The following is a 16,445-nucleotide window of genomic DNA, read 5'->3' as shown; positions in this document are numbered from 1 at the left end:
TTGAAGATACCGAAGCCCGTGGACCCGTTGAGATTTGATCCGTCAGTGTAGAACATCTTTTCACAGTTGACTGCTCTAAACTTATTGTAAAAAATATTGGGGGCCACTTGAGGGCGTACGTGATCCGGAATTCCACGAATCTCTTCTCTCATGGATGTGTCGAAAAACACAGTTGAATCAGAAGTATCCAAGAAATGAGCACGGTTGGAAGCAAGCGAAGAAGGATTAATATTCTGAGCCATGTAATCAAAATACAAGGACATAAAACGGGTTTGAGAATTAAGCTCGACAAGCCTTTCGAAGTTTTCAATCACCATCGGATTCAAGATATCGCATCGGATTAACAATCGATATGAGAGATCCCAGAATCGGTTTTTCAACGGTAAGACGCCCGCCAGGACTTCGAGACTCATCGTATGAGTCGACTGCATGCAACCTAGGGCAATTCGCAAACAACGATACTGAATTCTTTCCAGTTTAATGAAATGGGTGTTCGCGGCGGATCGGAAACAGAAGCATCCATATTCCATAACGGACAATATCGTTGTTTGGTATAGCCTGATCAGGTCTCCTGGGTGGGCACCCCACCATGAACCAGTTATTGTACGAAGAAAGTTGATTCTCTGTTGGCATTTTTGTTTCAGATACCTAACATGACATCCCCAGGTGCCTTTGGAATCGAACCAGACCCCGAGATATTTAAATGTGAAGACCTGAGCTATGGTTTCACCCCCCAGTTGAAGCTGTAATTGTGCTGGTTCTCGCTTCCTTGAAAATACAACCAGCTCATTTCAAACGAGCCTTGTTGAATTCAGTTTAGCCATTTCCAAGTAAATTCAGCGGAAAGATAAAAAGTGCGTTTGTCGGTTACATCACTTATACCATTAATTATTCGGCCCCGAAAGTGACTCATTTGATCTTCGAACTTGATTCACTACCTAAAATAGCATTCAAACGAACCTAAACTTGTTGAAATCTATTAAAGTTGATACTATTTTCAAAACACTGTATTACACCTATGAGTAACGTCTTTAGTGAAGTGTCGAACGAAACAATAGACAAATAGGATTGACTTTACGTTTAATTAGCGTTTCATGTTGATCCGTCAAGAGGCATGAGTAGTTTAATATAAACTGCTCTTGCACTGATGGGTCGAAGATGAAACGTAAACAATGCATTAATAGCCATTATTCACATTTTTAGGCTATAATTCATAGAAAAAAATGGAAGCAGAATCCAACAAAAACATCGGAAGCAAGTACATAGCGACTGGTAAACAGTGAAATGGAATTATCATCTAAAGCTGGTCAGTTTAACTAGCAGGTGCAAATTTCATACAAATTGGGTGGATTCTAATGAAAATGCAATCTTGCAAAATATATCAATTTAATTATTATTTCTCCACGAATTCGGGAAATTGGGATGTCTTTATTAGAGAAATATTCCGAAAATTTCGTGGAAAGTATATCCTGGTAGGGTCACGCCAACCTTGATACTGAAAAAAATGGTTTTGTGAAAACCGAAAACTATATTGCGGTGTGTAAAATCGCATAGTCCGGACGTTCGGATATACCAAAGCTTTGAGTTCTTCCTTTGTGCCATTCTCCCGATGGAAACGACGTTCCTTATTTTTCAGACCGTCCAACTGATGCAACGCAATTTCACACCATCGCCCGACTAGTTCGTTGTCCATCCATCCGTAATGGCCACCATAGGCCACAAGTCGGTGGTGTTTATTGTAGTGCGAAATAAATCACACCAATAAAGTAATATACATACCTAAGCCATGGCTGTTTGTCTTCTGAACGTTCCTCCGGCGACACGCGTTGGTCACGGTGTACCGTCCGTCCTGAGCCGGGTTGCATATGAATGCAGTTGGAATGATTCCAACCCCAAGGCTTTCGGCCGCCAAATTGCGACTTCGTGGGGTTCGCAAGATTTTTTTTATAACCAGAGGAACGCCAAACATGTGCGCCGATAACAATGAATAATTTATCACTGCACTTGAATGCTCGCTGTTGCTCCATCGTTGTCTAGTTGCACTTATGAAACGGATAATTATTCAACACTCTTCGGACCCGGGGATTATCCGTACTAAGTGTACGTATCATCCTGCTACAACCCTAACAAGTTATTATTCCATTTTCTGCAAAAGTCCCCTCGATTTAGTCTGAAAAAAAACCCTTCTGCACAGTTGGTACATATTTCAAACCATTTCTCCTTGGGATTGAAAGAAGATACACGATTCGTTCGTTTATCACAGCTTAAAACTTTTATGGTATCATTAAGATTTCGCATAAGTTAATAGACGAGACGGTCTCCGACGTGATGCTTCAAATTAATGTCGCGGGAAGATAAGTGCTAACTCGTTATTATCAGCGGGGAAATTTATAAGTTTAATTCGTGCAATTAGATGTTTTATTTCTTTTTCATTACGTCATACTTTTCTCATTCGTAGGAAGCAAGCGTGAGAACGAAAATACAAACAAAATATAAAAAGTGACATAATCAAGCATCGTGTTTTTGTGGCATACAAGTGTTCTTCTTGGTTGACAGTTTGTATTGCATTGCTGGTGAAATGATGGGTCCGGTGACAATGCAATGCTGCAGAATTATAATGAAATCATTAGAGATACTATGAATCAGGTCTTCTGAATGTAACAAATATTTTTCAATAATAGTTAAAAACTTATGACAAACAAACATTCCTTTTCGTAAAACACGAACTATCGCGTCTTATCCGTAGTCATAACATGCAAATAACGATCGTCAGTCAAAGTCAGTAGCGTCAAATTGCGCCAAGCCCCCTTTTGTCAGTTCGCCGGTCGATGGGATGGCGGCCTCGCACCACTGGAAGTGGAAGGGAATTGTTGCGGGAATTCGCAGCAAGAGCGTGATACTATTCAAGTTCACTAACATTTCTGCCGTGTCTCCATTCAGCCGTTAGTCTTCTACGTGTTTTGCGGACTCCACTAGAGTCTATCGCTAACCATTTTCCAGATGTCATACACTCTCCACACCCGATGCCGTTAAGATTCAATTAATTCCACCATTATCGCATACTTGATGATAATTGTTATATTTTGATTTAGATGCTTGTTCTCGTTATAACTAAGCCGTTATGTTTATTGTACTATTGCAGCCAAATCGCAAATCTATCGCCGATTTGTAATCTTCAAAACCGGCACGGCGGCTTCTCAGCGGGCAATAATTCTCGACGATGAAGAATTTGGATAAGCGCCGGCTTCGGCTACCGGCACTGGGAATAACGCTATCAAAATGCAGCTACTCCTCGACGGCTCTCACACTGATGCTCCTCTGCACATCGATGTCAGTAGTACAAACAGGTAATTAGAGTCACGCATCTGTTTTACACATCTCAGGCGGTGGTGGCGCATCTCTCATGGAATGGGGGACGGGTGGCAATACAAAACATATGACTCCCCCAGGCGATTACCAATCATTAAATGTGGAAGATCGCCAGGGGAAGTAGGTAACTATATGCAAATTTTAATGACGGGATCAGTTATATGCGATTATATTTGCAAACCATTTTGAATCAACCCTTCATTGTGTATCTTTCGGAAGGTATTTTGATAGCATCCGATTGTTTGGCATCCAATCTCTGGTTGTGGATTCATAAATATATTGATTAGTTAATTTGCGGAAGTATGATAATGTTGTCGATCGATAACAGTGAAATTTTAGTTTACCGGCGAGAAATTTCTATCGAATGGATTGGACCTTTCCGGTTGTTAAGGTGAAATGTAGCGGAATGCGAAAATCGCGTTTTTGATCAATTATTCAATTATTCAAAAAACTAGACCGATTTTCGAAAAACCAAAAACACTTAAGTTTTCGAAATCAAATTTATCATTTAATACTAAGTATTCTTAGAATTTTGAAATTTTGCTTTGCTGAGCCGTGATTGGTTTTTGAAATGCATAAATGGTTACTGTTCCGTTCCACGGGGATGATTCTAGAACTGAAAAGTAGTGTTTGTAGCAAAATGTCCCAAAGAATCTGAAAATGCAACTCAAAATTATAAAATTTTAGCTAAAACAACCGAAATTTGAAAAAGTTTACATAAACTTTTCCGCATTTTTTTTATTGCTTGCGCGCTGCTGTTTCGAATTGAGGTGGTGTGAGAAATGCACGGTGGGCACGGTGGTATTATATCGTGAGCAAAAATTACATATAAAATTATGACGCGAATTGACTGTGGCTGGCTGTGTGATATCGTATAACAGGTATTATTTTAGATTGTAGCAATTTTTATAGCAAAACTATAACTTCATCATTGACAAGCTACTGAATGAAATACAAACCAAGTAAGCAAGTAGTGTAAGAGTAATCTTTAGCAATAACGATTGAATTAGCATATATTCAAAGTGTGAAGGATTCAAAAATCCATTACGTCCAGTCTTGTTTACAAGCCAATATAACGAGAGGTAAGCCCACTGTGCTCAATCATTGAAAAAAGTTCTTGTTTCTATGTGGCCGTTATTCTTGATATGCTTTGTGCGACGGTTCGTTTAACTGAAGCGGATAAAATTTTGCACGCATTTTATGACGCTACATTTCACCTTAATTATCAGATTCAACTATGAAATAAAAAATAAATACATTATTTTTACGTTTCGTCTTTGACTCATCAGTGCAGAGCAGTTCAAATTGAACTGATTAATGCTAAACTCGGCAGTTCAATTTGAACCGCTAAGCAGACGTAAAGTTTCTGCTAGTCACAGAACACTTATTGCTATGCAACGGAGTGCAATGTCTTTTCTGACGTGCCGAACGAAAACGTGTTTTCGACTATTTCTGGCCGATGCAGGTTTGGTCTTTTATGGGTTAGCCAAATTTTGTGCTAGGGCACATAAACGTTTTCATTATTTTTGTTCTGTAAATAGCAGAAACTTTACGACTTCTTAGCGGTTCAAATTGAACTGCCGAGTTTAGCATTAAGCAGTTCAATTTCAACTGCTCTGCACTGATGAGTCAAAGACGAAACGTAAAAATAATAAAAACGGTTATGTGCCCTAGCACAAAATTTGGCTAACCCCTAAATGAAATAAATACAGTAAATCTTAGGCTTTGGTAAGAAACACTCCTGAATGGTGGAAAAAAGTGAAGAAGGAATTCAAATGTAGGAGAGGGTGTTCGACTACCGGCACCCTTTTATTTTTGGATTATAACTTTCGATTAAGTGCACATTATGTGTCATTTATATAGCAGTGGAAAGCTAAAGTCAGATAGATATAAATGCAGAGGTCATTCTTCGTAATCGCATCACTTAAGAACGGATGGATGGATGGATTCTTTTTTTGTTTGATTTGTTTTTGAGTTTCTACCCCCACCGGGTTCGTACATCATTTGCCGGAAAAGTTGAAAAAATTTAAAAAGTTGTTTTGTATGGAAAATGGAATTTTCCGCTGAAAAAATCGCCTATACTTGCTAGATCATCGATAGGTGTTTGGAGCACAACAAGTTGCTTAAGGTCTGAGGACACAGGGCCACGTGTTGAGTTTTAAATCGACCACGTGGCTCGCTCAATTCCCTTTGCGCATCGTATTTCTCTTGTACTCTCTCGTATATGAGCAAACTGTACCGGGTTGCCAGCATACATTTTATTATTTTGATGAGAAGTTTTATCACATTAATCTATCGTATGGGTTAGACATTACATGGATTCCAATGAACAATGAAAAAATATTCAACTTTCACAAAGATTGAATGTCTGTGTGTTTGGCAGCCTTGTCAACCCATTTTCATTTCTCTCTCCTTTTTCAGGATGCTATCAGGAAACCAAAGCGAAAAAAATAGTGGATGCATTGAAACTGACTTTGTTTCGCAGAAAAATACAAGACTTTATTTTTATCGCGATAACATATATGTTTTTTTGTACTTATCGCATCTAAACTAAATTATCTAGAGTTTGTCACGGTAGATTTATGATCAAAGCCGAGATATTCGATGACAAAGTAGAGGTATGCATTCCCGAGCGTTCCAATTTTCAGCAGTTTTTCATTTCGGAAAAAAATACAACACGACCGCTAAACTCAATGAATCATTCTGAAAATTTCACAGAATATTCTCAACTAAGTTTCGAAGACATTGTCAGGTGGGTTTTTCTATATTCTGTACCGTTTCCTAGAAAATTTAATTTGAAACGGGAAAATACCACTTTACGGTACTGTCCTCAGCCCCTAAGAGTAAATTCAGCAGCTAGAAGTTCTATGTGGAAGATCTACAGTAGAGCAGGAACTGGAACAAACGTATCCCCAGCAAGCCGTTTTAGTTTTATTTATTCGACCAGTTCTTCTGTCAAATTTGAAACTGGTCTACGATGCCGTTCTATTTTTTGTATATTTGAAACACGAACAAAACACTGCCAGTTATAAAATTCAGATTTAAATTTTATAACTGACATAAGTTATGAATCTAGAGCTAGAATACTATTGAATATGCCCTAAATGTTGGGCCGTCGAATGAAAGAATACTAAATCGTTGAAAAAAATATTTGTCGCGCAACGAGTTGTTTCGTGTGGATATTTCACATGCATACTGGATCCATGTGAAATGAAGCTTAGTGCTAAAAGATTTGAGATTGAGACTGCCATTTTATACTTTATATTTTGAGAAGAATGTTCAAATTGGTAAGATTAATATAAAATTAAAAATTAAGCGTCGTCTCTCCGAGCAATCAAAAGTTCCACAGTACCTGAAAAATATCCACTTAATTAGAGCTTTGAAGTACGTGGGGCACTTTTTCACAACTTGAATCTACAGTTCTGAGAAAACTCTCGCTACTTAAAAACTGTACAAGGAACTGCCTTAAAGTTTGTTCTGTTGCGTCGGATAAACATTTAAGTATGAGTAGTTCGTTAAAAACGGACTGTCCAGAATACTTTGTATGCGCTGCTTAAGCCATGTCCTTTTTAAGCCAAAATTACTTTTAGCTTATTGGGCTAAATACAAAATGTACATATATCCTACTCTATCGAATGAATAACTCTTGAAGAGAAACTCTTCAACATTGTGTTATGTTTATCAATACAAATTTCTGGTTAGTGAGCGTTTCTATCGATTACCGGTAGCAAGAATCACACCTGGAAGAGAAAACGTATATTATGTCGAAGCCATTAGAAAGAGATCTCTGTTACTGTTTCTTAACCTACAATAACTGTTCCGTTGATTGTAGGTTAAGTAATCAGAGAAAAAATGCAGAGAAACGTTAACCAATTAGTCGTTTGACAATTCTGCTATCCGAACACATAAATTCAAACAAATAATTTTTGAGCGAGACGAAGTTCGACGGATCAGCGGGTTAACAAGAATAAAATTGATCACAGCAATTGAAATTTTGTACCTTTGGTCCTTTTGGTTTGCTAGAAATGGACAAATTTAAGTAAAAACAGCCATGATTAATAAACCTGATTTAATCCACCTAGTGTTGTAATGATGCCTTTCTCATGTGACTAGTATTCTCAGCAGCAGTTTCAGATTACCTTTTGTTCGAACGGACTGTGAACACCAAGGGGAGGACGCTTAGAACAATGTACCAATCACACATTACCACAATGTGCTGGTGCATTTATCAATATTGGCATCTTTCGTTTTCATACAGTTGTACAGTTGCTGCACACCAAGAGGCTCAGTTTTGACAAGTAGCTGTTCCATGGGGTACAGAGTGGCGTTTTAGAACCGCGGGCGACTCTGACTCCGAATAAAACGAACACGTAGTACGCGCCCTAAACAACAACTCATAAAAAAAAAGAAAAACTAAACAAACTCGCATGGATGCGTGGTGCGCCCCGAGAAAATTTTCAGAGCGAAACAAACATATCAAAAGTCTGGGTCACCTCTCGGGCTACTCTGATCAATAAACAAAAACGGTATTAGAAATGCATGAAACGTCGAGATCTGATGTTTAGTTTTTTTCATACAACTCTGTTTTCGATTTTTCTTAAATTTTTTAGATTATACCACTTCTCAACGTTTAATACATTTCTAAGACATCTGGTATCAAAAAACATTTTTATTTTCGAAATCTCAAAGTTTTTCAAAGTCGATTCAAAGTCCCAAAGTCGTTTTTTTCCAAAATTGTTTTTCCTGAAATTACACCAAATCTGGATGGTTCATGCATTTCTAAGACATTCGGCATAAAAAAAACGACTCCGGAAATTTCAGTCATTTTTTTTTAAATTGTTTTTTTTTCTGAAATAACACCAAATCTGGAGTTTCATTAATTTTCAAAACATTTGGTATAAAAAAAATTCATTAGTTTTGCGATTTTATTCTATACGGATTTCCGAAGTTACGTGTTATTTTTACGCGGTATGTATCCCCCGCGTAAAAAGAGACCTTAGTGTAATTTGGAGAGTGACTTTAGTGTAATTCAGAGAAGCTAACTATACACCTTACAAGAAGTGAGATGAGCAATTATGTAAAGTATTTTCATTTCATTCATCCAATATAATATGGCCGATTTATCTATATTACTAAAGACTGTCCCAGAAAGTATGGACGCACTTTGATTTCACTGTAAATAATTCACAAGTGTTAGATATTCAAATTTCATTCGATGTACTGATAATATTAGACTACAACAAAAGAATGTTATTCTCAACATTTGCTACTTAGCCATTATAGACTAGCTGGCGCACTTTCTTGCGAACGTTCCTCATTAAATTCTGTACAGACTTCTTGGCGACAAGTTTTTACACTTTTTTCCAATCTTTTTCGAACTGTTGAATGGTTTCGGCTGCCGAGACATGTTTCCTAAGATGTGCCTTCGTTTATGCCCAAAATTCCTCAATTGGTCGAAGTTGTGGGCAATTTAGTGGATTCATGTCTTTTGGGACGAAAGTGACATTTTTGGTAGTATACCATTCTACCGTTGATTTCGAGTAGTGGCAAGAAGCAAGATCTGCCAGAAGACAACAGGATCCTTGTGGCTTCGAATCATGGGTAGAAGTCGTTTTTGTAAACATTCCTTGATGTATATTTCGCTGTTCATTGAAGCAGTGGTGATGAAGGGTTTCGAAATCTTACCGCAGCTACAAATTGCTTGCCAGACCATAGCTTTCTTACCAAATTTTTCGACTTGAATCGATATCTCGGACTGGTTTAACACTTGCCCTTCGCGCACCGTATAATATTGTGATCACGTAGGTTTCGTTCTCCATGATTATGCAGTTCAAATTTCCAGCAAGAATCGCATTGTACAGCTTTCGAACCCTCGGCCTGATCGATGCTTCTTGTTTCCGATTACGTTTTGGTTGTTTCTGCTTCTTATAGGTTCGAAGATCCAAACGTTTTTTAGCACGAAGAACATTTGACTTCGAAGTGCTCACTTTTTTGGCCACATCCCGAACTGAAATCTCCTTCTTTTGCTCGAACGCCTTCAGTATACGTTTATCCAACTGAGGGTTAGCAGGACCTTTTTTTCGACCCGTTTTCGGTTTATCCTCAAAGGTGTTATCCTCACTGAACTTCTTGATTGCATTTCGCACGGCTTTTTCACTTACTCCTTCCATTTTTGCTATCTTTCTCAGTGATAGTCCGCGTTCTGTGTACCATTTGTACAAAATTTTTCGACGTTGTTCTTCTGAAAGTCCACGCATTTCGAAACAAACTAATGAAAACAAATAAACAACTGCACAAGTGGTTAGAGAAAAGTGTAAAAAACAGGACGCAGCCATAAAAATTGACAGATTCTGATTCATTGCGAAATGGCAGCGGTTTTTGGTTGCGTCCATACTTTCTGGGACAGTCTTTAATCTGATAATGCTAACGGATTTTCCCGAGATTCTATTTTTTGCCATTTAAAGTCTTAAACGGTGAAAAACAACAGTAAATAACAGTGTACGGCAAGCAAGCCGAAACATGTTTCGTCCGGGACGTCAGTTTAGACATTACACTTCGGTGTAATAGCAAAAAGTGTTTTTCGGTTTATGTTGAACCGTCAGGTCGCGATAGCAGTTTTCTTGAAAAAAAACCTGTTGAACGAAGAAATAGTTTGCGTAGTATTGATTAGTAAATACAGGGTCCGGCACTCGAAGTGTAACCAATTAAAAAGGCCATAAATTCAGTTTGGAAAATTACTTTTACTTAATTCAAAGTACAAAATGTGTAAAAATAATACAAAATTCAGAATCAGTTCACTTTTGCTCGATATGACCACCTTTTGCCTTGACTATGGCCTTGAGACGGTCAAAAAACGAATCGCAAGTTGCCGAATGTGACTTGCAGGTATATCGGCCCACTCGCGGACAATAACTTTTTTCAGCGTCTCGAGACTGGTGTATCTTTTAGTTCGGACTTTGCTCTCCAAAATGGCCCAAAGAGAATAATCCATTGGATTCGCATCTGGTGAATTCGAGAGCCATTGTGTGGACGTGATGATGTTCGGAACGTTGTTTTTCAGCCATTCTTGGTTCACTCGAGCTTTGTGAGACGGTGCCGAGTCCTGTTGAAACGTCCATGGTCTGCCACCGAAATGTTTGTCTGCCCACGGCTTCAAAGCAACCTCCAGAATACTTTCCCGACAATATGTCGCATTTACCTTGACGCCAGGCTCGATGAAAACGATTGGAGAGCGCCCATCTGCGGTTACAGCGGCCGAAACCATTATCTGTTGCGGGTGCTGCCTCCTGGTGGCCAATCGATGACTCAAATTCTCGTATGAACGGTCGGTCAAGTAAACCCTATCGTTTTGAGAGTTTACGAATCGCTCAATTGGAAAAATTTTCTCGTCAGAAAATACAATGTTCAGAAATTGACCGCTTTCGGCCAAACGAAGCAACTCCTTCGCTCTCTCAAGTCAAGATTTTTTTTTCGCGTTCACTTTTGGCAAAATGCTTTCTTGCGCTTGTAAACAATACAACTCCGAACTGTCATTTAGCAAATTTCTAGAGAGCTGATGCCCGTGCGTCAGCTGCGCGAGCGGTCTGAAGTTGGTTACACTTCGAGTGCCGGACCCTGTATATATGTTGGCAACATCTTAAATAAGAACAGAAAAATTTGAAAAAAAAAATTGGTAATTGTATGCCCCACCAATTGAGACCGAGGGGCAATGTATGAATTATTACTGACTGATAAAATTTCTCGTCACTACATCATTTCATTACCGATAACTAAGAGTTGATAGGTTAAGCATGATAGACCGACAATCACAATTAGGTTAAAGTCGGGGATGAATAAACGATAAAAAATAAAAACAAAATTTTCACATAAATTAAGTCATGCTTAGCATATGATGAGATTGAAATGGACTTGTAACTTTCTAGTGGCCATGTCATTAGAGGATGTTTGGGTCGAACCCAACAAAGTCATTTGAAGTGGGTATTGAAAATGGAATTGACCAGAATATGAGTCCGTAAATTTCATTCACGACAACACTTGGCCACAGATTGCAGTTCTGATTAAAAACTATATGAATTACAATAGACAGAAAAGGTTGACTTTTTGGATAGATAGTCCTGACTGAGCACCATCTAACAGTCACTTGTCTCGATCATTGCGAATATATTTCCCATCAGTCGAAATGAAACCTCGCCAAGCTCTATTCAAAAACAATTAAATTACAATTTATCTCAGCAATCAGTCTTTACACGAAAAAATTCCTATTTTGTCATATTCCATTTTGTGCGAAATTGTTGAAAATCAATATTCAATGAAAAGTGGTTCGTATTACACACAGCATTGTGTTCACATTTGTTTTTTGACTATTTGTAAATATTTTGATTTCAGCTCACTCTGCACTATAGGTGATTCTTACGATCTTTCGTTTAAATTAGGCTTAAATTTATCTGATATGAAATGTCTGGAATCCGGAAATTCATATCGTCAACTACAAAAAAATTGAATAAATTAAGTAACAATAGTGATCCACTAAAAAGTCACATGTTTCATTTGATCATTTCATTACAAATATTCACGAGCAAAAAATCAAAGAACAAAAGGATTTAAACCACTTGTGCCATGGGATTTTTTTGGTGAATACAGGGCGACACCACCCGATGACGCATTCCACTCGATAAGTTGTTTTCGAACCCATCCGAAGGTGACATGATTCCACGATGCAACTGACAGTTCTTCATTAATAGTGATTATATTTTTCTACGTCCTAATCGCGTGTTTCCTGTTGATTGGCTCAGTGAGGTTTTCCATTTCGAGAACAATCCCGTTCGTTCACTAAATTATTTGAAGCGGTTGAAGAACTGAACAAAGCATAGCAGAAAGTGTCGTAACTAGTTCAAGTAAGACACCTTCTTGCCTTCTCAGAAAATAATTGTTCGAGTACTCGTCATTGCATCCGTAAATATTTGCGCTCTTTTCCATCTGTGTTGACCGGTTTTCATGATGAGAAACTTTAACATGACCACGGTCGTTCCCCGGTGCTCTAGGTTATGATCACAAGTGCCGCTTATTGTGAAACAAATAACATTGACCTGCAAGTAAAGGGAAGGTTTTATCGCCAAGATTTTCCGTTGCCACAAATCAAACAAGAGCTGTTTGTATTTATCAATACGGCACTTTGTCTGAGCTTGTTACCTTAAGAGTATCATACCTACTAATGTGGAAACAACACAGTTTTGGGTAACCTGAGAATAGTCACAGGATGCTAGAAAGTCGCATAAAACCGTACTTTGCATTAATCGCGTGTCAGCAAGCTGAAAACCGGTGTCGCACTGCTTTGGAGTTCAAGGTTACGTAGAGCCAAGCCTTTGCTTAGTACTACAATAGCTGACATGACACACCGCAGAATAATGTGCAACGATAGTATCCCTCTATCAGATCATACCGCTAATATGCAAGTGGAATAAATGCCTGCCAACTTATATACTAACTTACTAACTAATACAGAGAGCGAATCGATTCAATTGAAGATTGCATCGATTTTTGTCGGAATTTGCTTATAATATTATGTGACATTACATCTAATGGTTCTATATTTGTGAGTCTGTGTAACTCATTTGTGCTAAACCAGGGAGGACGCTTCAAAATCATTTTCAGAATTTTATTCTGAATCCTTTGAAGCGTTTTCTTCCTGGTGGAACAACAACTTGACCAAATTGGTATCGCATAAAGCATGGCTGGTCTGAAAATTTGTTTATAAATTAACAGTTTGTTTTTTAGACAGAGCTTAGAATTTCTGTTTATAAGAGGATATAAACATTTAATATATTTATTACACTTTGCCTGGATTCCTTCAATGTGATCCTTGAAAGTGAGTTTTTTGTCATACGTTAAACCTAAGTATTTAGCTTGATCAGACCATGTCAATTCCAAGCCATTCAATTTAAGAATGTGATTATTGTTTGGTTTAAGAAAAGAAGCTCTTGGCTTGTGAGGAAAGATAATTAATTGCGTTTTTGCTGCATTTGGTTTAATTTTCCATTTTGACAGATAATCACTGAAAATATTTAAACTTCTTTGTAGGCGACTGCAGATCACTCTTAGATTTCTACCTGTGGCTAACAGACTTGTATCGTCACAGAATAGCAATTTCTGACAACCAACGGGTTGATTTGGAAGATCAGAAGTGAAAATATTATACAAGATTGGAGCTACGCTCGAACCCTGCGGAACACCGGCTCGTACGGGTAGCAATTCAGATTTACAGTTCTGATAGCTAACCTGAAGAGTACGATCAGTTAAATAATTTTGAATCATTTTGATCAAATAAATAGGAAACTGGAAATCGGACATTTTTGCTATTAAACCTTTGTGCCAAACACTGTCGAATGCTTTTTCTATGTCTAGAAGAGCAACTCCAGTGGATAACCCAGAAGATTTATTTGATTTTAGCATGTTCGTTACTCTGACAAGCTGATGAGTAGTTGAATGTTCATGACGAAATCCAAACTGCTCTGGTAAAAAAATTGAATTCTCATTTATATGAGTCATCATTCTCAACAAGATAATTTTTTCAAAAAGTTTACTGATAGAAGAAAGTAAGCTAATTGGGCGATAACTTGATGTTTCTGCTGGGTTTTTATCAGGTTTTAGGATAGGAATTACTTTAGCGTTTTTCCATCTTTTTGGGAAGTAAGCTAATGAAAAACACTTGTTGAAAATTTTAACCAGGAGTCTCAAGGTAACATCGGGAAGATTTTTAATAAGAATATTAAAAATTCCATCATTACCAGGAGCCTTCATGTTTTTGAGTTTCCTAATAATTGATTTAATTTCATCAAAATTCGTCTCAATAATGTCATCGTGTGATAACACTTGGGTTGAAATATGATCATATTTCAGTGAGACTTCATTTTCAATGGGACTCACAACGTTTAAATTAGAATTGTGAACACTCTCGAACTGCTGAGCAAGTTTTTGAGCTTTTTCACCATTTGTAAGAAGTATTTGATTTCCTTCCTTGAGAGCAGGAATTGGTTTCTGAGGTTTCTTAAGAACCTTAGAAAGTTGATTTAAATTATCACAATCTGTACGGCCAGTAAGCCGGAACTTGTTTCGTTCGAGACGTCAGTTTAGACGTTACACTTCTTGTGTACAAAAAAAGTGTCTTGCAAATAGCATTAACTTTACGTCTGCTCAGCGGATTATGTTGATCCGGGGGTTTGCGTCAGCATAATCTGCTGACGCACTGATGAGTCGAAGACGAAACGTAAACTTAATTTAAAATGGTTATGTGCACCTAGCATAAATTTGGGGGTAAAAGCACGCTTTTTCCCCTTCAAATTATCACAATCTGTACGGCCAGTAAGCCGAAACTTGTTTCGTTCGAGACGTCAGTTTAGACGTTACACTTCTTGTGTACAAAAAAAGTGTCTTGCAAATAGCATTAACTTTACGTCTGCTCAGCGGATTATGTTGATCCGGGGGTTTGCGTCAGCATAATCTGCTGACGCACTGATGAGTCGAAGACGAAACGTAAACTTAATTTAACTTAGAAAGTTTCCAGAAAGGTTTAGAATATGGTTTAATTTGTTCAACTTCTTTAGCGAAATTTTCATTTCGCAAAAGAGTAAATCTATGTTTAATTTCTTTTTGTAAATCCTTAACTATGTTTTTCATAGCAGGATCACGAGAACGTTGATATTGTCGTCGACGAACATTCTTCAACCGAATGAGCAGTTGAAGATTGTCATCGATGATAGGAGAATTTAGTTTAGTTTGAGCTTTGGGAACTGAAAGATTTCTAGCTTCGATAATATAATGATTCAAATTGTCAATTGCTGTGTTGATGTCCGCAGAATTTTCTAAAATAGTTTCATGATCCACATGATTTTCAATGTGAGATCTGTAATCCAACCAATTAGCTCTATGATAGTTGAAAATAGAACTAATTGGATTAATTATAGCTTCGTTGGAAAGTCTGAATGTTACTGGAAGATGATCTGAGTCAAAGTCAGCATGAGTAATCGGTTCACTACAAATGTGACTTTGATCTGTTAGAACCAGATCAATTGTAGACGGGTTTTTCACGGAAGAGAAACAAGTAGGATTACTGGGATGAAGAACTGTGAAGTAACCAGCTGAGAGTTGATTATGAAGTATTTTACCATTACTGTTATTTTGCCTACAATTCCACTGGACATGCTTAGCATTTAAGTCCCCTATTACGAAAAATTTCGATCGATATCTTGTAAGTTTTTGCAAATCGCCTTTAAAGAAATTTAATTGTTCGCCGGTGCATTGGAATGGCAAATATGCTCCAGCGATGAAATAAATTCCATGAATGGTTTCAACTTCGATTCCCAAGCTTTCAATAACTTTAGTATTGAAAGAAGGTAAAATTCGATGTTTGATTTGCCGTTGGACAAAAATGGCAACTCCATCACCCATTCCAGTAAACCTGTCAAATCGATGAACCACATAATGTGGATTACTTTTCAATTTTACATTTGGTTTAAGAAAAGTTTCTGTCACAATGGCAATATGAATTTTGTGAACTTTGAGAAAATTATAAAATTCATCTTCACTCGATTTCAAAGATCGAGCATTCCAATTTAAAATATTCAAATAATTATTTAACATCACTGTTAAATTTTAAATTCATTATAATATTATTTGCAAATTTCCATCCGATTTGAAATGCTTCAAAAAGTGATGAAGTTGAATTCATTTGGATGATCATTTGAAAAAGTTGATCTTGTAGGTAGATCATTTTATTTTCAGTTATATCGCCTAAATCGACTTCATTTAAAGAAGCGAATGGCATTGAATGAATATTTGTAGGTAGACTGCCATTAGAAGAAGATGATTTGGCCGGTCTACCTATTAATAAATTGTTTTCGTTAGAGATGAACTGCAAGGCGTTCCTGTGTTTTGATTATCTACATTAGAAGAATTAAGTGGTAGGTTTCTACCTGTTACACTAGCGCAACTGACATTAGAAGAAGATGATGACGAGGTCGATCTACCTGTCAATAAATTGTTTTCGTTAGAAGACGAATTGACAGGCGTACCTGTTTTTT

General features: G+C 37.5%; 1 protein-coding gene across 1 annotated transcript in view; it reads left to right on the top strand.

Moving 5' to 3' along the window:
* The window catches only part of LOC131431496 (uncharacterized), an 86,364-nt gene that overhangs the window by 50,665 nt on the left and 19,254 nt on the right, over positions 1-16,445 (top strand). The window contains exon 2 of the mRNA XM_058597251.1: positions 3,143-3,347. Within this exon, the coding sequence (XP_058453234.1) occupies positions 3,221-3,347 (127 nt within the window). The 5' untranslated portion in view covers positions 3,143-3,220. The remainder of the gene's footprint in view (positions 1-3,142; positions 3,348-16,445) is intronic.

Source organism: Malaya genurostris, chromosome 2 (genome assembly GCF_030247185.1).
Source record: "Malaya genurostris strain Urasoe2022 chromosome 2, Malgen_1.1, whole genome shotgun sequence".
In the NCBI taxonomy this organism is placed as follows: domain Eukaryota; kingdom Metazoa; phylum Arthropoda; class Insecta; order Diptera; family Culicidae; genus Malaya; species Malaya genurostris.
This window is presented reverse-complemented; position numbering and strand designations above follow the sequence as displayed.